Source organism: Nelumbo nucifera, chromosome 7 (assembly GCF_055504915.1).
Source record: "Nelumbo nucifera cultivar China Antique chromosome 7, China Antique-T2T, whole genome shotgun sequence".
Taxonomy (NCBI): Eukaryota; Viridiplantae; Streptophyta; class Magnoliopsida; order Proteales; family Nelumbonaceae; genus Nelumbo; species Nelumbo nucifera.
Window position 1 is genome coordinate 7,788,630 of NC_142655.1, and position 24,193 is coordinate 7,812,822.

Genomic DNA, 24,193 nt, shown 5'->3' on the forward strand with positions numbered 1-24,193 from the left:
TGATGTAGCTTTTGGAAGAAACGGTGCCAGCTCAGCATTGGAAATGCGTTTAACAGAAAAACACCTAAAAAGCTATTTGATTGAGCCGTTTATCTGATAAATGGCTCTCAAAAATCGTGTGAACCATTTATTTAAAAAACATCAATTTTGATGTTTTTCATTTTCAAGACCGATTTTCACTGTTTGGCTTTTATGACGCCTAATGATGTCTAAATGGCGCTGAAGTATAAAAAAATCGTACAAAACGTTTATCTTATAAATGCCATCGATACAAAAGCAACCTCAAAATATCCTTTCAAGCAATTCAGTCATCATTAACAGGATTTGCTTATCAGGCCACAAGAAGGAAAAATTTACTTTTAACGTGCAAAGAGCTTTTGATTTATATGAACTGTAACATATTCAACCATTTACAAATGACTTACAAAAACTGAGGTGAAGACTATAATTTCCCCAGACGATAAGACGATGCCAGTGGTGAATGGTGATTAATCGTACATCATTGACTTGCTGCAAACTGGTTAGACATCACCTTTCTCTGTTTAAGTGAACGACTGTACATTATGGGTTTGCGGCAAAATGGTTAAAAATGGTTTCAAGTGTTGATTGGCTAATGCTGTATTCAGCCACTCCGAGTCTACTCCTGAAGATATCAAATGGAGTTTAGGTAAAAGTAAAGAGATAACTGATAAAACTAGAAAAATTATGGCAAGAATATCAAAGAAATTAATGTATTGCACCTGTTTCGCTCCAGGTGTCCAAAAATATCAGCTAGCGAGGAATCCTCTCCATATGGCAACTGTAATAACATTTTGGATCAAATAAAGCCACATTGAAGTAAGCAGACGCAAATTTGTGTTTTTTCTCAACTAACCACCATAAACTGGCACAATATGATTCAATGTAACACACTACTGCAGGAATTTCTTTCTAATTATAAGTTCATAAAATGAAATAATTGAATATAATGCAAAAAGTTAAAGTTACTAAGGCTCTTTTTGGAAAAAGTACAAATACAAATATGTACAATGCAAATACATACAAAATAATACAAAATACAAGGTTTTGCACTCTACATATTTGTACTTGTACTCTTTCCAAACTGAGCCAAAGGTACACAATATTTAATAGAAAGGCCATTTAATTTGCAATTCATTAAACTATAAAGTAGGATTACAAGAAATGCCTCTAAACAAGAGCAAACGTCTAGTTAGGCACTAAATTCCCATGAAAATGATAATTAATTAGCAGAAGCTTATCTATACTAATATTAAAAGTGTGAATGAGGTCTAGATTATGGAATTGTTTTGACTAAAATAGTCTAACTCTATAAACTTGGGCTCCAATTTGAACTAATACTTCTATTAAATTCATTAAATCTTATATTTAAGGTATTAAGTCTCATTTACTTTCATTAAATCTTATATTTAAGGCACATTAAATAAATGAGCTTTGTGGACTTTTCTTGACTAAAACACCCACCCCTAATTATGAATTTAATTTCTTTAATTATATAGGCAAAAAATGTAATTTAAAGTACTATCACTTTCCACTTCATTAAATTTCCTCTCATTAGGGTATTAACTCTCATTCCCTCACCTTATATACTTTATTTGAAGTAATTTTGTTTCTCACAAATAAATTCTGCAAAGTAAATCTATATCTAATATTTTTAATAATGTGAAACCTATGTTCAAAACCAACATGAAAAATAATTAAAAAAACTACCCTTTTGTCTAATTGGCAAGTAAATAGTTCAACCATCGACATCAAAGGGGTCAACCAATGTTCTCATAGTTAAATAATGAAACTCTAAAAACAAATATAAATATAAATATTACAAAAATTATAAAAAAATACGAAAAAAAATTTAGGGCACATCTCTAATATAATATATTTATCGTATCAAACAACATTAAGCATGCTAAATAAAAATATTTTTATTCGATGGAAATGAAACACAAGATCTAAAACAAACCCAAAAATGAAACCATTTTCCTATTCAAGTGGTGGGTCAATGATTCAACCTTTTTTAGGTCAAATGGATCAACCCGTGATGTCATAAATAAATAATAAAAATTAAAAAAAGATATACACAAAATTTATTAAAAACATAGAAATTTTGTAAAAAAGAGAGAAACATTTGGATGCATCTTTAATATTATGTATTCATCATATTAAACAAAAAAGAAAACTGTTTTTACATCTAATTAATGGTCAATGATTCATAGGGAGGCAAATTAGGTGGAGTTAACACAAGCTTGAATCGACCTAGCTCGTAATTTTAGACAGGCTACTTGACTTGGGCCTAAGCCTAGGTTCAAAAGTTTGTGCTCTTTTATTTTTTGGGTTGGGCCCAAACCTATCCCTTAGGTAGCTAAAATCAAACCTGATTATATACATAAAATCATAAATACATATATAGCACATATTTGCATACATGCATGTATATACAATTATACACATACATTTTATGTCAAATTTTGTCATAATTATATAATAAAAACTCAAAAAATAGATAGAAATAAAAAATATAGAGAACACTAAATTTTGTCAGTAAAAATATAGAGAACACTAAATTTTATCATACTAAACAAAAATAAATATGATAAATAAGAAGTATCTTTATTAACAATGAAAATGAAATATAAAATCTAAATAGACCAGCACACCCATGCTTTTATTACTTATCCTTTTTAAATGCTTCTAATAAGGATATTGGAATTATTAATATTATCTGAAATTACCAGTGCAACACACGTGCACATTTACCAATAGTTCATAAAAATGTTATAGATAAATAGAAACCATGAAAACATTAGTAACATGTCTACGATTTGGACAGAACTGCAGAAACGATAAATAAACATCACTAGTAGCACTCGTTATACAACAAAAATATAAAAGACTAAATACAAGATATATCATATTATGTTCCTGAACTTATCTGACACTTTATACTGATTAAAAAAATAAACTTGTCTGGCACTGTAAACCAATGTTGTCAGTCTCAGAACAGATAAAAAACTGGAATTCTTACTGGATCATGGGTTTTATTAATTAAGTGGCTGTTAACCCATTCAAACCATGAAAACCATCATTTAATTGGGACCTAGAAAGGTCACTCATTCAAGAGATCACGAGGTCAACTATACAGAACTATACAGTTAGAGCTGTAAAGTGGGCCGGGCCACCCACGGCAGGCATGGCCCATACACACACACAGATATCTCTCTCTCTCTCTCTCTCTATATATATATATAAATTTTTATTTTCAATTTTATTATACTATTTTATTCCAATTTTATTGTATTTTTTTCAATTTTATTTTATTATTTCATGTATAAACAATTGTATACATCAAAATTCATAAGGAATATTTTTTTTTTCAATTTCTTGTTTATCTTGTTACTTATTTTAACATTTTCATTATTTCTTTTTAAAAATTTCTAAAAAACTGCCCATGGCCCGACCCGACCCAGCATGATCCACCTGGGCTTGTGCTGCGGGCCATGCTAGGTTTCCCTTTTGAGGGGTTCCAGGCTAGGCAGGCACGGCCCACCCAAGACCTTAGATAGTCGCAACCAACATTGGGTAATGCCCCTTGGTTATGCAACATTTATTCGTGTATAAATTAGAGTTTAAAGTAGTTTTGTTCAAAATCGGAACCCCTCAAAAGGGAAGGCTACTGGATATGGAACCACAGGCATTTTTGCACCAAGCGGCCGCTTTCAGACTTGAACCCATGTTGTCACGCATCTCAGTCTGCAATTTTACCATTGCACCAAGCAATGAGCCCTATAAATAAACATCCTCTATCTTATAGATATCCTATAAAAAGATTTGTTTCTATTCAGTATATTCCTGATCAAGAAAATGAAATCTAAGCCAAAGTATGATGATGTTGTACATTAAAAGTTACAAAAAGTTAGCTGTCACCTATGATAACCAGAGAAATCTGTACATGCCTAGCGAACCGCTATCAGACAAGATATGTATCCAATGACACTGGATATTGCATGGACAAGCTTGAACAAATGTTGTCATGCTAGTTGGCCTGAGATTTTACTATTACACCAAGCAATTGCCCCTAGGTTTGTCATGAAGATGTTGGATGTAATAATGGAACATTTAAAACAATCACCTCAAAACATAACCATATACAGTTGCATCATTTTTACCTGATATTTAATACTCAGCCCGTTGCACCCATGCAATGTTGCTCCAGGAAATGAAGATAAAATAAACGAATCAATTTTGGAAAACTTTTCCTTTGCCAACCACCATTCTGAAAATATCAGCAATGGAATGCCACCTGTATAGAAACACAAAAACTAAGCCAATAATGTATTGAGACATTAAATAGAAAGAACAATCCAGGAAGACCCTCAAAGAACAATATCACGATATTCAGTATTTTATTTTTGTGAGCATAACAGCATGTAATAACTTCCCTCATGTACAATCTACAACACTTCAGCTATCAGTTTAACAGTACTGAGGGTAGGAAAAGGAAACCAGTAGAACAATATATTGTCTTCAGGTATAAATGTATGCAGTAAGTACAAAGCAATATCTTAAAACTTGGAGTAGACTAGTTGGTCAGACCTTCTGAAGTTTTAACTGGATATGCTGATCTATGAATAGGCCCCCCTCTATGGCTCAATCCAACTTAGAATTAGGACATAGATAAAAAACCAGATTGAACCATAAACTTTCTGATAGCATGAACAAACTACTAGCAGATTTGTAACTACATCTATTTTAATTTCTTTGTAAACTAATCCGATGTCTTGAAAGTAACATCGTTGGACTTCGGTCTGACCTGAACTCTGCGATTTGCCTTCTTTTTCAATTGGCAATATATCATCCCCTCCCAACAGAGAAATCAGCACTAGTTCACTGCTACTTCAAACATACAATCAGTAAGGAAAGCATTCTAATTGATATAGAGGGCAGGATAAGTGAGAACAGGAAACAATGAAACCTAGATTAAATTCATTTTGGCAACCGGTGAACCAAAGCTTTGAAACTCATATTGGCTTGTCTGATTGAACCAGGTTAGACATGAATCAGGACCTTTCCAGGTCAGAAATATGAACGACCAGAAATATATTTAAAACCCATTGACTTATGTCAAACCAACAGTTGAACTGTGAACCATCCAACCAGTTTAACTATTCCAGTATTTTTTCATAGTTTCTCTTGACAGTGTGGCCGGCCAGAAATAAGAGGAAGAGAAGAAAAGAGAAGAAGAAGAGAGAAGGGAGAAGAGAAGAGAAGAGAAGGGATTGGCAATTTAACAGTGCTGGCGGCGCCAGCTTTTATTATAATATATATATGGCGGCAGAAATAAGAAGGGAAAAGACCCTTGTGCCCCTGCTATAAGTGAGTACAATAACAGACATAACAGAAGTAAAAAAAAATAGAAATAAAAACGCTTTAACTAACCAAACAGACCCTAACACTAACAACTAAATTATTTCAACACTCCCCCTCGAGTTGGAGCATATATGTCAATCATGCCCAACTTGTCACACAAATCTTTGTGCCGCACATGATGAAGACCTTTGGTGAAGATATCTGCAAGTTGTTCTTCTGAGCTGACTGTAGAGAACACTGATGTGGGCCCCACAGCTGTGGTCCCACTCTGTCCATAGGGTAGAATGTACCTAGTCATCCTAGGGTTACTGTTTTGGAATGGTAGAATACTGATATGTTTCATTCTATTGCCAATTGGCATATTTATACAGTAAGCTGCTGCAATAAATAGAAAGAAAGAAAAAAGAAAGAAAAGAAAATAGAAAGAAGAAAAAATAGAAAGAAGAGAAAATAGAAAGTACAAAAATAGAAAGAAAGAAATAGAAAGAAAAACTTTCTAAATCAATCCTTCCACAATCCTAGGAATATATACAATTCTATTTTACCAGTAACCCCACGTTTTCCAACACTCCCCCTCGAGCTGGTGAATAGAGATCCTCCAGTCCTAGCTTGGCTATAATTCTCCGAAAGTCTGTACTATTGAGCCCTTTATTAAGTACATCGGCCAGTTGTCTTTTTGTAGATACATAGGGAGTGCAAATCAACTTGCTGTCCAGTTTCTCTTTTATAAAGTGTTGGTCAATTTCGATGTGCTTCGTCCTGTCATGTTGAACAGGATTGTGAGCAATATTGATGGCTGACTTGTTGTCACAATATAGTTTCATAGGTTCTTCTCGTGGAATCTTCAGGTCTTCTAAAATTATCTTCAACCAGAGTAATTCACACACTCCTTGTGCCATAGCCCTGAATTCTGCCTCTGCACTTGACCGAGCCACTACATTTTGCTTCTTACTCCTCCAAGTGACTAAGTTTCCTCCTAAGAAGGTACAGTAACCAGAAGTGGACCGTCTATCTACTGGAGATCCTGCATAATCGGCATCTATATATGCTTCAAGAGCCAGTCCTCCATTTCTTCTGAATAAAATTCCTTTTCCTGGATTGGCTTTCAAATAGTGCAGAATTCGATGAGCAGCCTGCAGATGAACTTCTTTAGGATTATGCATAAACTGACTTATTACACTTACAGCATATGCAATATCCGGTCGTGTATGTGCAAGATAAATGAGTTTTCCAACTAGTCTTTGGAACATCTCCTTGTCTACACTTGCATTCTCGTTGGCTTCTCCAAGTTTATGATTGGGATCTATAGGCGTGGAAGCTGGTTTACATGCCATATTTCCTGTTTCTCTCAAAAGATCAACATACTTTTGTTGAGAGATAAAGATGCCTCGTTTAGAACGTGCAACTTCAATTCTGAGAAAATACTTTAGTCTCCCCAAGTCTTTTATCTCAAATTCTCTGGCAAGGCGGTTTTCAATGCTTCCTCCTCCTTTTTATATCATTCCCAGTAACGATTATATCATCCACATAGACTAATAGTGCAGTAACTCCCCCTGAGGCTGTGTGTTTGATAAACAATGTGTGGTCACCTTGACTTTGCTTGTAACCTGTACTCAACATTACCTTCGTAAACCTTCCAAACCATGCTCTCGAAGATTGTTTGAGACCGTATAGTGCTTTCTTCAACCGACAAACTTTGTTCCCTTTAATGCCTTCTCCAAAACCCGGTGGAATGTCCATGTATATCTCCTCTTCTAGATCACCATGGAGAAACATCTTTTACATCAAACTGTTGCAAATCCCAATTATAGTAAGTAGCCAATGACAGTAACACCCTTACTGTATTCATTTAAGCTACTGGGGCAAAAGTCTCCCGATAATCTACCCCATAAGTCTGTGCATATCCCTTGGCTACCAGGCGTGCTTTGTACCTTTCTAATGACCCATCAGATTTGTACTTAATTGTAAACACCCATTTACAACCTACTATCTTCTTGTTTCTTGGTAGATCCACAACTTCCCATGTGTTGTTTTTTTCTAATGCCTCCATTTCCACTCTCATGGCTTTTCTCCACTCTTTATTAGAAAGTGCCTCGGCTAGAGTATTAGGAATTGGAATGGTGTTAAGGCTGGCTAGAAAACTTTTATGGGATTTAGAGAATCTTTGGAATGATACATATTTGGCTAAAGAGTACAATGGGCGTTTGGTACATTCTCTGGTTCCTTTTCTCAGTGCAATAGGTAGGTCATACTCATACACAGACTGTGAAGGTGTAGGTTCAGGTTCTGAGCATCCCTCAGTTCTAGGATTAGGAGTTGAATCTTGGACTTGCACAGGTTGGGGCTCAGAGGAATGTGACTCAGAGGGATGTGATTCTTGACGATTGAATGTCTGTGAGGAGGGTAATACATCTAGGGAGAGTAGATCCGAGGCCTTATCTTCCATTAATGAGGGCTCCCCCTGAAGATAAGGTTGAGTGAAAAAAGATTTTCCTTCCTCAAATGTGACATCGATGGAGGTGTAGAATTTTCTAGTGGTTGGGTGATAACATTTATAACCTTTCTGAGTTGGGGAATATCCCAAGAAGACACACCTGATTGCCCGTGGGTCTAATTTTCCCTTATTATGGACATGAACAAAGGCAGTGCAGCCAAAAATTCTTGGTGTGAGATTATTTGAGGCTCGAATATCAGGGTAAAATTGAGAAAGGACTTGTATTGGGCTTCGGTTGTCAAGAACTTTAGATGGTAGTCTATTTATGGTGTAGGGAGCAGTAAGGACAACTTCCCCCCAATATTGTTTTGGCACCTGATTTTGAAAGAGAGAGGCTCGGGTGGTTTGCAAAAGATGGCCATTTTTTCTCTCAGCTACTCCATTCTGTTGGGGAGTGTTAACACAGGAGGATTCATGCACAATGCCTTCCTGTTGAAAAAATGGGGACAAATTCTGATTAAAATAATCTGTAGCATTATCAGATCGAAACCTTTTAATTCTCACACCAAACTGAGTTTGGACCATGTTATGAAAGTTGGGAAGAATCATACCCACATCAGATTTAGACTTAAGAAGAAAAATCCTTGTGACCCTAGTGCAATCATCAATAAAGGTGACGAACCATCTGGAACCAGTAATGTTGGGAATTTGAGAAGGGCCCCATACATCCGAATGAATCAAATAAAAAGGAGTTGAAGATATTTTATTGCTGATTGGGAAAGAAACCCTTTTGTGCTTAGCAAGTTCACAAACATCACAATGAAAGGTTTCAACACCAATTCCTTTAAACAAGGAAAGAAGCATTGTTTTTAAAATAGGAAATGAAGGATGACCAAAACAGAAATGATGACGCCAAATTAAATCTTTATTGGAGGTAGATAAGAATGACTCGTGTGTGACATGCATAACAGTGTGAGATGATTTGCTGGTTGCTTCAAGGTAGTAGAGTCCATCTCTTTCCTTAGCAAGTCCAATCTTCTTCCCCGAAACTTGGTCCTGAAATACACAGTAAGAAGGGAAGAACACAGCATTGCAGTTCACATCCTGGGTGAGTTTATGTATAGAGATAAGGCTAGTGGATAACTTAGGAACATGAAGCACATTTTTAAGTAATAGGGATGGAGTAATTTGAATATTCCCAATCCCTGCCACTGTGGTGAAAGAACCATCAGCAACAGAAAATTTTCTATTACTAGGACAGAGTGTATAGGTGAGAAAATGTAGTGAAGAGGGTGTCATGTGGTTAGTAGCTCCAGAATCAAGAATCCATGGAAAAACACTAGCCGAGGCATGTAATCCTAGAGATAAAGACTCACCTGAGAGAGCAAGAGAGGTAGAACCACTTCCTGGTTTCAAGGATTTCAGGAAGCACCTTAGCCTTTCAATTTCTTCATCATTAAATGGTTCCTGACTTGAGTGTTCTTGCTGCGGGGTTGTGGAGACATTATGGGCCTGTTGAACTCCTTTTGAAACTCCTCGATTTCCCCATTCCTTGCTGGATGTGGGAGGTTTCCCATGAAGTTTCCAACACCGATCTTTCGTGTGTCTGGGCTTCTTGCAATAGGTGCACCAGAGGTCATCGTTAGAGTCACGGGTGGTTGTGTCATGAGCCAAGTTGTGATTGTTCTCACCCTTTGAACCACTGTAACTTCCTCCCCTTGCCACCATGGCTGAGCCTTCGGGATCTTTAGGCTCAAGCATGATTCCACGACGACTTTCCTCATCTCTGACAAGGGCTATGACTTCATTCAATGGAGGCACTTCTTCTTTGCCAAGAATTTGTATTCGGACCTGATCAAATTCAGCATTCAGTCCGACCAAAAAATCATACACCCTATCTCTTTCAATAAAATTCTTCAAGATCACAGCATCATCTATGCACTTTGTCTCAAGAACCCGATAATGATCAAGTTCATACCATAAATTTTGCAGCAGATTTGCATACTTTGTAACACTCCTTCTCCCTTGTTTGGCCGCCACAGTCTTCACTTTGACCTCATAGACACGAGCAGCGTCATGGGCTTTGGAATAGGTTTGTCGGACAACATCCCAAATAGCCTTTGCAGAGGGAAGAAACATACAAGTATCACTGATCTCGGGTGTCATTGAACTCCACAATCATGACATAATCATGGAGTCCTCTTCGTCCCAAGCATCAAAATTTGGCTCGCCCAACCTTGGTCCTGTTCCAAGGAGGTGACTAATTTTTCCTTTTCCCTTCAAATAGGTACGCACTAGTTGTGACCACTTCAAGTAATTCTGGCCATTCAGTCTATATGTTGCCTGAATATTCTGCAAATCACCAGTGTGAGGATGAGAATTTGTTGCTCCTTCATTGGTTTGGACAGGAGCACTTGTTGCAGTCATGTCGGACAATGTTAATGGAGGAAAAATAAGGCCAACAGGAAAGGACAATAAAGGAACACTTCTGGTTACAAATCAACACTAAAGGCCAGAAGAGAAAAACACAAAAAACTGGCAATGAAGGCCGAGAAAAAAATCTCAAGGTTGACAAACCTAGAGCTCTGATACCATGTTTTGGAATGGTAGAATACTGATATGTTTCATTCTATTGCCAATTGGCATATTTATACAGTAAGTTGTTGCAATAAATAGAAAGAAAGAAAAAAGAAAGAAGAAAAAATAGAAAGAAGAGAAAATAGAAAGTACAAAAATAGAAAGAAAGAAATAGAAAGAAAAACTTTCTAAATCAATCCTTCCACAATCCTAGGAATATATACAATTCTATTTTCAGATCTAAACCAGTAACCCCACGTTTTCCAACAGTTAGCTGATGGTCAATCTATTATTCTAGTTGTTATTTATATTTCAGTTTTATATTGTTTTATGTGCTATGTAAATACCAAGGGCAGATGTGTCCTTTCATGTAACTAGCATAACCTATAAATATTAAATAGAAGTGGCGGCGGCAGCAGAATATTGAGATTCTATCCTTCCTTTCAAATCTTGTGTTCTACTGCTCTCTCACTACTCCTTCTCCTCTTTCCTCTATCCTTTCTCTCCTTTTTCGAACCTGAAATTTATTAGTGCTCAAGACTGATAGCAGTCTTGAACATCTACATGGTATCAGAGCAAGGTTAGGGTTTCACATGTGAGTCTAGTACCAACTGACCACATGAGAATCTCCTAGGACTGGAAGCTGAAAAGGTGGAGTTCGCAGATTGATTCTTGGAGATCACCAGAAGGTTTAGCAGTTATTGAAGGCTTGTCACGGTTGCAGAGTGTTGGTGGTCAGGAAGAATCAGAGAAGACTAGGGTTCGGGTAACCTTGGAAGGTAGCGAACAGTTTTTTCTTGTAAGTTATTTACTTTCTAAGAGAAATTCTATCAGAGAAGATAGGTTAGACCTATCTGGAGAGGGCGGCCGAACCATTCTAGGGTTTTCTCCCTTCTATTCTCTAGGGTTTTACAGAAAACCCTACTGTTGGGCCGAACTGCCTTAGCTTTGTTTCTCTCTACTCTAGGGTTTGAAAGTGATCTTGCGGCAAGCCCTAGTGTTAGACTGAACCTTGCGATCTACCTGGAGCTGTCCTCAAGTTTTTTGTTAGCATTGATCAGATTTTAGGATTTCATATTAACCCTACTGCAAGTCTATCTGTACGGTACTGATTGGAATGTGCAACTAAAATGTTCACTTTAAGGACTGATTAAAACCCTAATTCTGCCAAGCATATCAGACCTACTTCTAAGCTGTTTTTTCAGATCCTTTTGGGGTGTTCGAACTCTCTTAAGGGGTGAGAACTGTACGGACAGCTGCTGTTGTGTTTGCTAGTTGGTTTCAGATCAGAGTTATACCAGTTTTGTGCACATACACTGTGAATACAGATCGGTCCGACACTGTTTTGATTGTGATTGGTAGTCCAAGTGCTGTTTTTGAGACTTGACTGAGATGGAGTTTAAAAATCAGACAGAAAGCAACTTTGGGAACATCAGTTATGGTAGTGTTTCTGAGACAGGTAGTCAGATTACAACCATAAAGTTTGATGGACCAAACTATTTAGAATGGGCCCAATTAGCCGTGATGGCTATTGGGGGAAGAGGTAAATTAGGGTACCTCTTGGGAGATGTGAAAAAAACCCCCCAAGGGAGACCCTACATATACCAAGTGGATCCAAGAAAACTACTTGGTTATGACATGGCTGTGTAATTCTATGCAGCCTCATATTAGCCGAAATTACTTGTGGGCAAAGACAGCTAAGGAGATATGGGATGTTATGAAAGAAACTTATTCCCAACCCCTTAATGTTGCCAGAGCATATGAATAGAAATGTGAAGTGAAAAACCTTAAACAAGGAGAGAAACCGATTTCAGTATACTTCTCTACCTTGCAGTCCCTGTGGCGTGAGATTGATCACTTAGAGACTCTTGAGTGGGAGAGTCCCAAAGATGCACAGATATATAGAAAGCAGGTCGAGACAAACCGGGTGTTTGAGTTTCTGACGGGTCGAAATTCAGAGTATGATATTGTGCGGCAACAGATTTTGACTAGAGACAGTGTGACTCTCTCTCAGGCATACTCATTCGTACATAGTGAAGAGACCAGAAGGAAAGTTATGATGCAACCTCAGCCCCTTACACCAGCCTTTGTAGCTGTCACACGCAAATCAGGGGGTGATTCAGAAAAGGACAGGAGGAAGGAAGACAAGAAGGATGTGGTATGTGAACATTGTAAGAAACCCAAACATACAAAAGAAACATGTTGGAAACTGCATCCTCACTTGGTTCCGGCGAAGTTGAGAAGCAAGAAGAGCACTTCATGTGGCCGTGAACACTGATTCGGCATCCTCATCTGGCACAAGAGGAACACCTTTAGAGACCTTAGTTGCAGTTCAGGCTGCCCTAATACAGTTAGAAAAGGAAGTTGGAAATTCAGCTTAGCCACCGCAGTCACCATCAGCTCCTGCCACATCTGCCTTCGCGCATTCAGGTACTCGAGCTTCAGCCTACCATGCCTCAGCTCCAGGTACTACTGAACCTTGTTGGGTAATAGATTCAGGTGCATCCGACCACATGACTAGCTTGCCTTCACTATTTACCACTTACCATTTGTCTTCTGGTAGGGAAAAAGTATCTATTGCTGATGGCTCCCTGGTTCCTATTTCTGGGAAGGGTGACATCAAGTTATCAGATACTATCTCCCTGTCATCTGTTTTGCATGTTCCTAAGCTTGATACTAATCTTCTTTCAGTCAGTAGTATTACCAAGCATATGAACTGCTCAGTAACCTTCTTCCCTGACCGATGTGTTTTTCAGGACTTGGAGACGAAGAAGATGATTGGGACTGGCCGTGAGACGAATGGGATCTATCTGCTCGGGGAGAGGTCCCGTCAGGAAGAGTCAGTAGGGAAGATGTCTTTTGTTTCTCAGAGTGTGAGTCTGGTTATGCTTTGGCATAACCGATTAGGTCATTTGTCCTTTTGGTCTCTAAAGAGTCTGTTTCCAGCTTTATTTGAGTCTATTGAGTTGTCTCAGTTGCAGTGTGAAAGTTGAGAGTTTGCAAAGCATTGTAGAAAGTCTTATTTATTGAGCAATAAAAGGAGTAATAATTTTTTTGATATTGTGCATACTGATGTTTGGGAGCCCTATCACATACATCCCTTCCATGGGTGGGTACAAATATTTCTTGTTATTTGTTGATGACCACACCCATTTTTCTTGGGTTTATCTCATGCGTTCACGAGATGAGGTCCCTGCCCTGACCCAAAACTTTCACCAAATGATCCTAACCCAATTTGATGCCAAGATCAAAGTTCTTAGATTTGATAACGCAAAGGAATACTTTGCTAAACCATTGACATCTTACCTTCTTAATCATGGGGTTATACACTAGAGCTCTTGCCCTCATACACCTCAGCAGAATGGAGTTGCAGAAAGGAAGAATAGGCACATCTTGGAGGTGGCTAGAAGTCTCATGTTTACCTCCAATGTCCCTATTCGCTTCTGGGGTGATGCTATCCTCACGACGGTATATCTTATTAATCGGGTTCCTTCCCGGGTCTTTGATATGAGATCTCCTTTTTCCCTTCTATACCCAAGTGAGGAGTTGCTTTCTATTCCCCTTAAACATTCAGTTGTACCTGCTTTGTTCAGCTTCTCGGACCCCATCATTCCAAATTCGAACCTAAGGCCTCCAAATGCATCTTTCTTGGTTATGCACAAACTCAAAAGGGTTATTGCTGCTATGATCCTGTCTCAGGGAGGAAGTTTGTCTCCATGGATGTCACTTTCTTTGAGGAGACACCCTATTATCCTCGGGTTTCTCCTCAGGGGGAGAGCAGTGAGAGTGGGGGTTTGAGTTCCTTTCTTCAGGGGGAGAGCAGTGAGAGTGGGGGTTTGAGTTCCTTTCTTCAGGGGGAGAGCAATGAGAGTGGGGGTTTGAGTCCTTGTCTTCAGGGGGAGAGCTGTGAGAGTGGGGCAGTTCCTTTACCTATTCCATTGGGTGATGAGAGCTGCAATGGTGAGGGTGGTCAGAGGGATCAGGAGTTGAGGGTCTATCACAGGCGGTGCAGGCAGGTTGATCTCGATCATCAGCAGTCCAGGCCAGCTCCAATCTCATCTGCAACTCCAAGTCCAGGTATTATAGTCCCAGGGCCCACAGAGACTTCCTCTATTGTTGCCATTTCACCTCCTACAGATGACCTTGACCTTCTGATTGCCGTCCGTAAAGGGAAACGGCATTGTACCACATCTACAACCCACTGTATTTCCCAGTTTTTATCCTATGATTGCCTATCTCCTACCTACAGGTCCTACCTTAGTTCCGTTTCCAATGTCCTTATTCCAAGAACTGTGCAAGAAGCCCTATCCGTCCTAGAATGGAAAGATGCAATGCAGGTTGAGATGGATGCCCTGTTGAAAAATAACACCTAGGAAGTAGTTGATCTGCCCAAAGGAAAGAAACCAGTTGGCTGCAGATGGGTATTTACTGTGAAGCATAATGCAGATGGATCCATTGAGAGGTATAAAGCTCGGTTAGTTGCAAAAGGGTTCATCCAGACTTATGGCATAGATTACTTGGAGACCTTTGCCCCGGTAGCCAAGATGACCACCATTCGAGTCCTATTATCCCTTGCAGCAAGTCACACTTGGCCTTTATACCAAATGGACATGAAAAATTCTTTTCTGAATGGAGACCTATAGGAAGAGGTTTACATGCGTTTGCCTCCTGGATTCTATGATGCAGAAACAGGTAAGAAGGTCTGCCGGCTCAACAAGGCTTTGTATGGTTTGAAGCAGTCACTTAGGGCTTGGTTCGATAGATTCAGACTAGCCCTTGTGAAGTTTGGTTACGTATAGGCCCAGTCAGATCATACTCTATTCATCAAGAGGGTAGAGTCCTCCTTGACACTACTGGCAGTATATGTTGATGATATTGTGGTGACAGGGAATGATAGCCATGAGGTTGAGTCCCTCAAATAGCTCCTTCATCAAGAATTTGAGGTGAAAGACCTTGGTGTACTCCGGTATTTTTTGGGTATTGAGGTTGCTAGATCCAAACATGTCTCTCAGAGGAAATATGTCCTAGACCTGTTGGCAGAAACTGGAAAGTTAGGTGTCAAGCCTGCGGATACACCCATTGAACAGAACCACAGGATTAGTGCCGAGAGTGGGGAGCCTCTTGAAGACAAGGTTATGTTCCAACGATTGGTAGGAAAGCTCCTATATCTCTGCCTCACTTGGCTAGATATTACTTATGTTGTTAGTGTTGTCAGCCAGTACATGCATTCTCCTAGAACCACACATCTTCTTGCGGAAGAAAGAATTTTAGCCTATTTGAAGAGATGCTCGGGTAGGGGTATACTGTTCAAGAACAATAACCACATGAAGGTGGAGGTCTATACGGATGCCGATTGGGCTGGGAGTGTTGATGACAGAAGGTCTACCTCAGGATATTGTGCCCTTGTGGGTGGTAACCTTGTCTCTTGGAGAAGTAAGAAACAAAGTGTTGTCTCCCGATCTAGTGTTGAAGCAGAATATAGGTTCATGGCTAACGGAGTGGCTGAAATCCTATGGCTAAGATCTCTACTTGAGGAGTTGGGTATTGAGTATGAGAACCCCCTGATGCTGTATTGTGATAATCAAGCAGCTACTAATATAGCACATAATCCAGTGCAGCATGACAGAACCAAACACATTGAAGTTGACCGACATTTTGTATGAGAGAGGGTCTCATCTCAAGAAGTATGCCTCCCTTACATCACATCCAATATGCAACTAGCAGATATCCTCACTAAAGCCGTATCAAGAAAGAAGCTAGAGGTGGATCTATCCAAGTTGGGAATGATAAACATTTACTCCCAACTTGAGGGGGAGTGTAGAGAACACTGATGTGGGCCCCGCAGCTGTGGTCCCACTCTGTCCATAGGGTAGAATGTACCTATTCCTAGGGTTAGCTGATGGTCAATCTGTTATTCTAGTTGTTATTTATATTTCAGTTTTATATTGTTTTATGTATTATGTAAATACCAAGGGCAGATGTGCCCTTTCATGTAACTAGCATAACCTATAAATATTAAATAGAAGTGGCGGCAGCAGAATATTGAGATTCTGTCCTTCCTTTCAAATCTTGTGTTCTACTGCTCTCTCACTACTCTTTCTCCTCTTTCCTCTATCCTTTCTCTCCTTTTTCGAACCTGAAATTTATTAGTGCTCAAGACTGATAGCAGTCTTGAACATCTACACTGACATATGGAGTACACACTTCTCCATTTACAAGTTTATCTCTAATAAAATGCTTGTCCACTTCAATGTGTTTCGTCCTATCATGCAGGACTGTATTAGCAGCAATATTGATGGTAGCTTTATTGTCACAGTAGAGTGACATAGGATTGCTCACTGCAAAACCCAGTTCACCTAACAAATTTCTTATCCACATGATTTCAGCAACCCCATAAGACATCGCTCTATACTCTGCTTCAGCACTAGATCTAGCCACCACACTTTGTTTTTTACTTCTCCATGTGACCAGGTTTCCTCCTACAAAGGCACAATACTTGCTGGTAGACTTTCGGTCATTGACTGCTCCTGCCCAATCTGCATCAGTATATACTTCCACCTTTAAGTGACCATGTTTCTAGAACAACAAACCAGCTCTAGGAAAATTCTTGAGGTATCTCAGGATCCTCTCTGCAGCTTCAAAGTGAGTTGTCCTAGGATTGTGCATGAACTGACTAAGGACACCCATTGCATAAGCAATATCAGGCCTGGTTATAGACAAATACAAAAGTCTCCCTACGAGTCTCTGGAACTTCTTCACATCTTTCAAAAACTCTCCTTGACTGTCTCCCAGATGATGATTAGATTCGATTGGTAAGTCAATTGGTTTTACCCCCAACTTGCCTGTATCTTCTAGTAGATCTAGTACATATTTCCGTTGGGAAATAAAGATGCCCTTATAAGAGCAGGCAACTTCAATTCCAAGGAAATAACGTAAGGGACCTAGATCTTTCACCTCAAATTGAGTGGCTAAGAATTTTTTTGATCTCCGTATTTCAGCCTCCCAATCTCCTGTGATCATTATGTCATCCACATACACAATAAGAGCTGCAATTTTCCCTTCACCTCTTTTCACAAATAGTGTGATCTGACTGGCATTGTTTGAACCCCATCTGTTGAACTGCTAAATGGAACTTACTAAACCAAGCCCGAGGTGATTGTTTCAACCCATATAAAGATTTTTTAACCTGCACACCTTTTGTTCACTGTCTTTGGCACAAAATCTTGGAGGTTGGGTTATGTACACTTCCTCTTCCAAGTCACCATTCAAGAAAGCATTTTTTATGTCCAATTGGTGAAGTTCCCAGTCAAGATTTGCTGCCAATGAAAGAAGGATCCTGATAGAGTTCATCTTGGCTACTGAAGCAAAAGTCTCTGCATAGTCCACTCCATATACCTGTGTAAAGCCTCTTGCTACCAGTCTAGCCTTGTACCTTTCAACAGTTCCATCGGCCTTGTGTTTCACTGGGAACACCCACTTGCAACCCACTGGTTCCTTCCCTTCAGGAAGGTCCACCAACTCCCAAGTGCCATTTTTGTGTAAAGCATCAATTTCTTCCTGCATTGCATTTGTCCATTCAGGTTTAGACAAAGCTTCTGCCACATTCTTAGGAACGGGGACACTATCCACAGAAGAGAGGAATGCACGGAATGAAGGTGAAACATGATCATAGAACACAAAATTAGAGATAGGATGATTAGTGGTACAAGACCTAACACCCTTTCTCTTAGCAATAGGATTATCAAGATCATTGATGATAGGTGAATCAACATTTAAAGGAACAGACATATCAATAGGAGCAAGTGTACTTGGCTGATGAGATGGATCTGCCTCTAGTGAATCCGATGATGTTGGTTGCATAGTGTCAGGTTCCACGGCTCTTGAACTCTGCTGGCTTTTATGGCGACGATGAAAAACCCAAAATGGAGGAGGATCGGGTAAAGGAGATAGTTGAGTTTGAGCCGCCTGTTTCTCCTCAACCCTACTCTCCCCCTGAGGAGAAACCGAGAAAAAAGGTTGATTCTCAAAGAGGGATACATCAATGGAGACATAGTACTTGCGAGAGGTAGGATCATAGCAGCAATACTCCTTTTGAGATAAAGGGTAACCAAGAAAAACACAGGGAATAGCCCGAGGATCAAGCTTACCTCGAGTAGGGGACAGGTTATGGACAAAGCAACAACACCCAAAAACACGCATCGGAATGGTGGACAACGGAGTTGTAGGAAACCAAAGCTTATGTGGGGCCTTATACTCTAGTAACCGAGAGGGCATGCGGTTGATGATGTATGTAGCACACAAGACTGCATCCATCCAAAAACGTTTTGGCACATTCATATGAATTAATAAGCCACGGGCTACTTCGAGAAGGTGACAGTTCTTTCGTCAACAACACCATTTTGTTGGGGTGTCCTGGCACAAGAGCTTCGCTGAAGTGACCCACTCAAAGCAAAAAACTCCGTGAGATCACTATGGAAGTATTCCTTCGCATTGTCCGACTAGAAGATATGGATTTCCGTTTGGAACTGAGTGAACACCATGCGTTGAAAGTCTTTCACATATTTTGGCACTTCACCTTGAGATTGCATAGGGTAAACCCAGGTGTATCTAGAATAATCATCAATCAAGGTAATGAAGTACTTATATCCAGCCTCAGTGGGTAGAGTAACAAGGCCCCAAACATCAGAATAAACAATATGAAATGGAAATTCAGATCTTTTATTTCGCAAAGGTAAAGAACTTCTACAATGTTTACTCAATTGACATGTCTGACACTGTAACTGACTCACTAACAAGGACTCAAACAACTTTGGAAACATAACTTCTAATGACTCAAAAGAATGATGACCTAGACGACTATGCCATAAATAGGCTTGACTCTCACTTGACAAACTCATGAACTCTGTAGCCACAAGACCAGTTTTATTCTCCAACACGTAGAGGCCATCCACCATGCTTTACCAATCATCTTCCCCGAGGCCAAATCTTGAAACACACATGAAGACGGAAAAAAAGTGACTGAACAATTCAAGGAGTGAGTTATACTACTAATGGACAACAAATTAATAGGTAATTTCGGAACATGCAGTACATTAGGAAGGGTAAGGCCAAGTGGGAGAGGTATGGTACCTCGGCCAGCCATGGTAGAAAAAGAACCATCAGCTAGTCTCACCTTATCTCTCCCAGAGAGAAGGTTATATGTCTGAAATAAATTTGACTTACCGGTCATGTGGTTTGAGGCTTCGGAGTCAATAACCCAAGGAGAATCAGTAGTATGAGATGACACATGGAAGGTAGTGGCAGCATTACCTGATGTAGACGCAAAAGAGGTAAAGGGAGTAGGACCAGAATCTATCTGGCGAAGAGTCCTACCATACAATTCCAAATGTTCACGAAAGGAGTTGATAATTTCTTCCTTAAGGTCAGAACTGGGATGCTTCTCCTGAGTTACCAAAGGACTAGTCTCTGTCGACGCCATATTAGCTGAGTTATACTTTTTCTGATTTTGCTGGCTTGGTTTCTTGCCCTGATCAGGTGTTGACTTCTTACCCAAATCCTGTGCCCATTTAGGTTTTCCATGGAGATCCCAAAATGTATCTCTTGTGTGTCATGTCTTCTGGCAGTGAGTGCACCAAAGTTTACTCTTATCATTTGTTTTTTTCTGAGAGTCATGTTGGATTGAAGTCTTTGTATGTATGAGTATTCGGCTGATAAGAATTCTTATTAGCCTATACTTAAGTTTAAGTTGTCCTGTACTGGGCCTTTGTTAATGGGCCTAATCCTGTTTAATGTTTTAAGTTGTCTGGGTGTCCCATCACTAATCAGGGGCATTCTAGTAACTTCCTGTATCATTGTACTACATCATAATATAAATAATAGTACTGTCGACTGAGTAGTGCAGTTCGACATTCCAGCATCTCTTCTTCTTCTTCTTCTCTTTTCTACTACTTCGGCTACAGTAATTTAGCTTTCATGGTATCAGAGCATTAGCTTCTTCCTAGTTTCAGCTGGCACACACTCTCTTCTCTTGCTGTCTTTTCATCTTGTCTCTTCCTTTTCTAGGTTGCTACAGTGAAGACCTAGGGGTGTAAGAGAGTAAAGCAAGTTCGAACCTAGGGTTTCTCTTGGTTGTAGGACTCAAGGGAAGTAAGACCCAGAAGTAGATGTCCTACTAGGTTATTTCCAGCAAATAGTAGCTATTTGGCTACTAAGAGAGGTCTGTGTAGGACAGACCTAGTTGAGGACTGATTTCAGTCGTCCTAGAACTAGCCGAAAGGGGCTTAGCTACATCTACAGTTGCAGCTTCGGTGCTCCAGCAAGACTTGCACTGTTGCAGCCTCGAACTGTTCACTTGCTACTGTTGCAGCCTCGAACTGTTCACTCGCTACTGTTGTGGTTATCAGTCCGAAACCCCTCACCACTGCTGTGAGATTACCTAGGGAGCTGCCAGCTCCAGATTGTTCAGCACTGTGAACCCTAGTTGAGGACTGATGTCAGCAGTCCTAGTATTGGCCGCAAGGAAGGGCACTCTCTTTACAGTTGCAGTACTCGAAGTTCAAGTGGAGTCTGCATAGCACAATAGTTGAGAACCCTTAGCTTCAAGTCGGCTACCAACCCAGAACTCCTTGCTTACTGTTGTAACTGAACTGTTTCAGAACTGTGACAGTCTCGGCAAGTCTGAAACTGTGTCGAGTGCTGTCAGAACCTGCTGTGATCATTTCAGCTAATCAGATCTGCTCCAGAACTGGTTCAGAACCTTCAGAACTGTTTCGGCTAGTCTTAATCAGTGTCACCTACACAGTGGCTGCAGTCAAGATGTCTTCAATACCCAGAGATGTTTTTTCTAGAGATAACAGGCCTGCGGCAAGTGGGAATTTTGTCACCAGCAACAATGATGACAACTCACAAAATACACCAACAGTGTCTTCTTCTCCTATGGGACAGGTTGCTGATTCCTCTGGAACTGGTACTTTAGGCTTCACTGCTAGTGAGGTTGAGGTCCTTAGCAGGGCATTAGCCCGTCTAAGAAATAATTCTTTTGCTTCTACATCTCTTGCTAGATCAGGTACAGCCTCTGCCTTCAGTGCCACTGGGTCTATTGACTCTACTTCTTGGGTTATTGATTCCGGTGCTACTGACCATATGACACATATGTCTTCCCTATTCTCTTCATATCATTTGTTGTCTGGTCAGGATAAGATGAGAGTTGCTGACAGGTCTTTCTCCACTATCTCTGGAAAGGGAATTGTTGACCTAAGCAAGGACCACTCTCTTAAATCAGTTTTACATGTTCCCAGTCTTACCTCAAATCTTTTGTTTGTTTCAAAACTTACCAAAAATTTGAACTGTAGTATAACCTTTTTTCCTACTCATTGTGTCTTCCAGGACAGATTGACAAGGAGAACGATTGGGTGCGGTCATGAGTATGGAGGCCTCTACTACCTTGATGCAGACATCGGCTCAGCCTTACAAGCATCTGCTGCTAGTAATCCGGAAAGTGTGGAGTCAATAGCTAAGCTGCATCTTTGGCATGCTAGGCTAGGTCATGTGTCTTTCTCCTCATTAGAAATGTTGTTTCCCGAATTGTTTAAGGGCATTCCAAGTCAGAGTCTAACCTGTGAAGTATGTCAAATGTCAAAACAATGTAGAACTGTGTATCCAATTTCCAACAATGAAATTTGTGCTCCTTTTGATTTGGTTCATTCTGATGTCTAGGGCCCTTCACCCATTGTTTTCTTTGATGGCTTCCGGTACTTTATCAGTTTTATTGACCACTACTCTCGTTGTACATGGATCTACCTGTTAAAAGGACGGGATGAAGTACCATGGATAACCATGGCATTTTGCAAGATGATTGAAACACAGTTTGATAAGAAGATTAAGCAATTCAGGTCAGACAATGCTACTGAATACTTTAAAAAATCCTTGAACTTATTCATGGAAGATGCTGGCATACTACATCAGTCATCCTGTGCTTATACTCCTCAGCAGAATAGGGTTGCTGAGCGCAAGTATAGACATCTATTGGAAACAGCTCGAGCCTTACTATTCCAGCACAAAGTCCCCAAGCAATACTGGTTTCAAGTTGTACTTTCTGCATCATATCTGATAAACCGGATGCCATCTAAGGTGTTGGGTATGAAAACCCCTTTCTCTGTTTTGTGTCCCACTCTTCCAGACTTTCCCCTTCCTCCTCGGGTCTTTGGCTGTATATGTTTCATACATGTGAAGGATCCAAAGAAGACCAAGTTGGATCCTAAGGCTACAAAGGGAATATTCTTGGGGTACTCTCCTACACAAAAGGGTTACAAGTGTTATGACCCTGTCTCCAAGAGAAAGTATGTCACTAGAGATGTGGTCTTCTTTGAGTCTCAACCCTATTTTCAGTCTTCTCAGAATCCTCTTCAGGGGGAGACCAGTGGGATGGAAGAGGATTCTCGTTCTCCCTCCTTTTTTGTTCCCCTATCTGCCTCGGGTCTTCCATCCTCTCCTCCTACTCCTTGTTGTGACATTCCGGGTCAACCCAGTGAGGCTCCCACTGTGCCGGTTACCTCTCCTGATGCTGCAGATGTTCCTGAAGGCTCCGATAGGCAACAAAAAGAGATACTTACGTACAATAGAAGAAAAAGGGGCCCTCAACCTCATGACAGCAACCAGTTGGACTCAGATCAATTTGTCTCTACAATCCAAGGTAATTTCAACTCTCATACTTCTGATTTGGATCTTCCTATTGCTCTCCGTAAGCCTATCCGCTCTTGCACCACCTAGCACCCCATTGCTGATTTTGTTTCTTACTCACATTTATCTCTTGCCTATCACTCCTTTGTGTCTGCTCTTTCCTCTGTGCGTGTTCCTTCTAGGTACTCAGAGGCTGTGTCTGATCCAAGGTTGAAAGAAGCTATGAATGAAGAGATGAAAGCCCTAATGAAAGCAAGAGCTTGGGAATTAGTGGATCTGCCAGAGGGGAAGATCACTGTTGGGTGCAAGTGGGTGTTTATTGTAAAGCACAAGGAGGACGGGTCCATTGAAAGGTACAAGGCCAGACTTGTGGCAAAGGGGTTTACTCAGAAAGAAGGGATTGACTACAAAGAAACCTTTGCCCCAGTAGCAAAGCTCAACACAATTCGGGTTCTATTATCACTAGCAGCAAATTTTTCATGGGAACTTCATCAGCTGGATGTGAAGAATGCCTTCTTAAATGGTGACCTTCATGAAGAGGTATTTATGGAACCTCCACCAGGCTATGACTTTAGTAGAAAGGTGTGCAAACTGAGGAAAGCATTATATGGGTTGAAGCAATCTCCCCGTGCATGGTTTGAGAGGCTCTGTGGGGCCATGAAGAAAGTGGGGTACACTCAGAGTGGTGCAGACCATACCTTGTTCATAAGGAGAGGATAGCAAACTTACTGCACTCATTGTTTATGTGGATGATATGGTAATTACCGGGAATGACTTGGAAGAGATAAAAAGACTGAAGGAGTTTCTAGCTTCTGAATTTGAGATCAAAGACTTGGGTCATTTGAGATATTTTCTTGGGATTGAAGTTGCTAGGTCAAGAGAGGGAATCTACATATGTTAGCGGAAGTATGTTCTTGACCTCCTAGAGGAAACAAGCATGATGGGGTGCAGGCCAGCAGATACTCCAATGGAACAGAATCATGGCTTGCAGGAATCAGTAGGGGAGGACTACTGTGATAAAGAGAGATACCAAAAATTGGTAGGGAAGCTGATATACTTATCCCTCACTCGGCCAGATATTGCTTATGCTGTGCATGTTGTCAGTCAATTTATGCACTCTCC

The 24,193-nt window shown here is 40.1% G+C and overlaps 1 protein-coding gene across 3 annotated transcripts in view; it reads right to left on the bottom strand.

Moving 5' to 3' along the window:
- Positions 1-269: 269 nt before the first annotated feature.
- ABCA1 (ATP-binding cassette A1) overlaps positions 270-24,193 on the bottom strand; it is a 122,056-nt gene continuing 98,132 nt past the window's right edge. For 2 of the 3 annotated variants that reach the window (XM_088891700.1, XM_088891701.1), the window contains 3 exons: positions 4,182-4,315; positions 741-799; positions 329-643 (listed from right to left, as the gene is read on the bottom strand). In XM_088891700.1, the coding sequence (XP_088747826.1) occupies positions 562-643; positions 741-799; positions 4,182-4,315 (275 nt within the window). In that variant the 3' untranslated portion in view covers positions 329-561. Of the gene's footprint in view, positions 644-740; positions 800-4,181; positions 4,316-24,193 lie in introns of all 3 variants that reach the window. The other variant, XM_088891699.1, reaches the window with a different exon arrangement.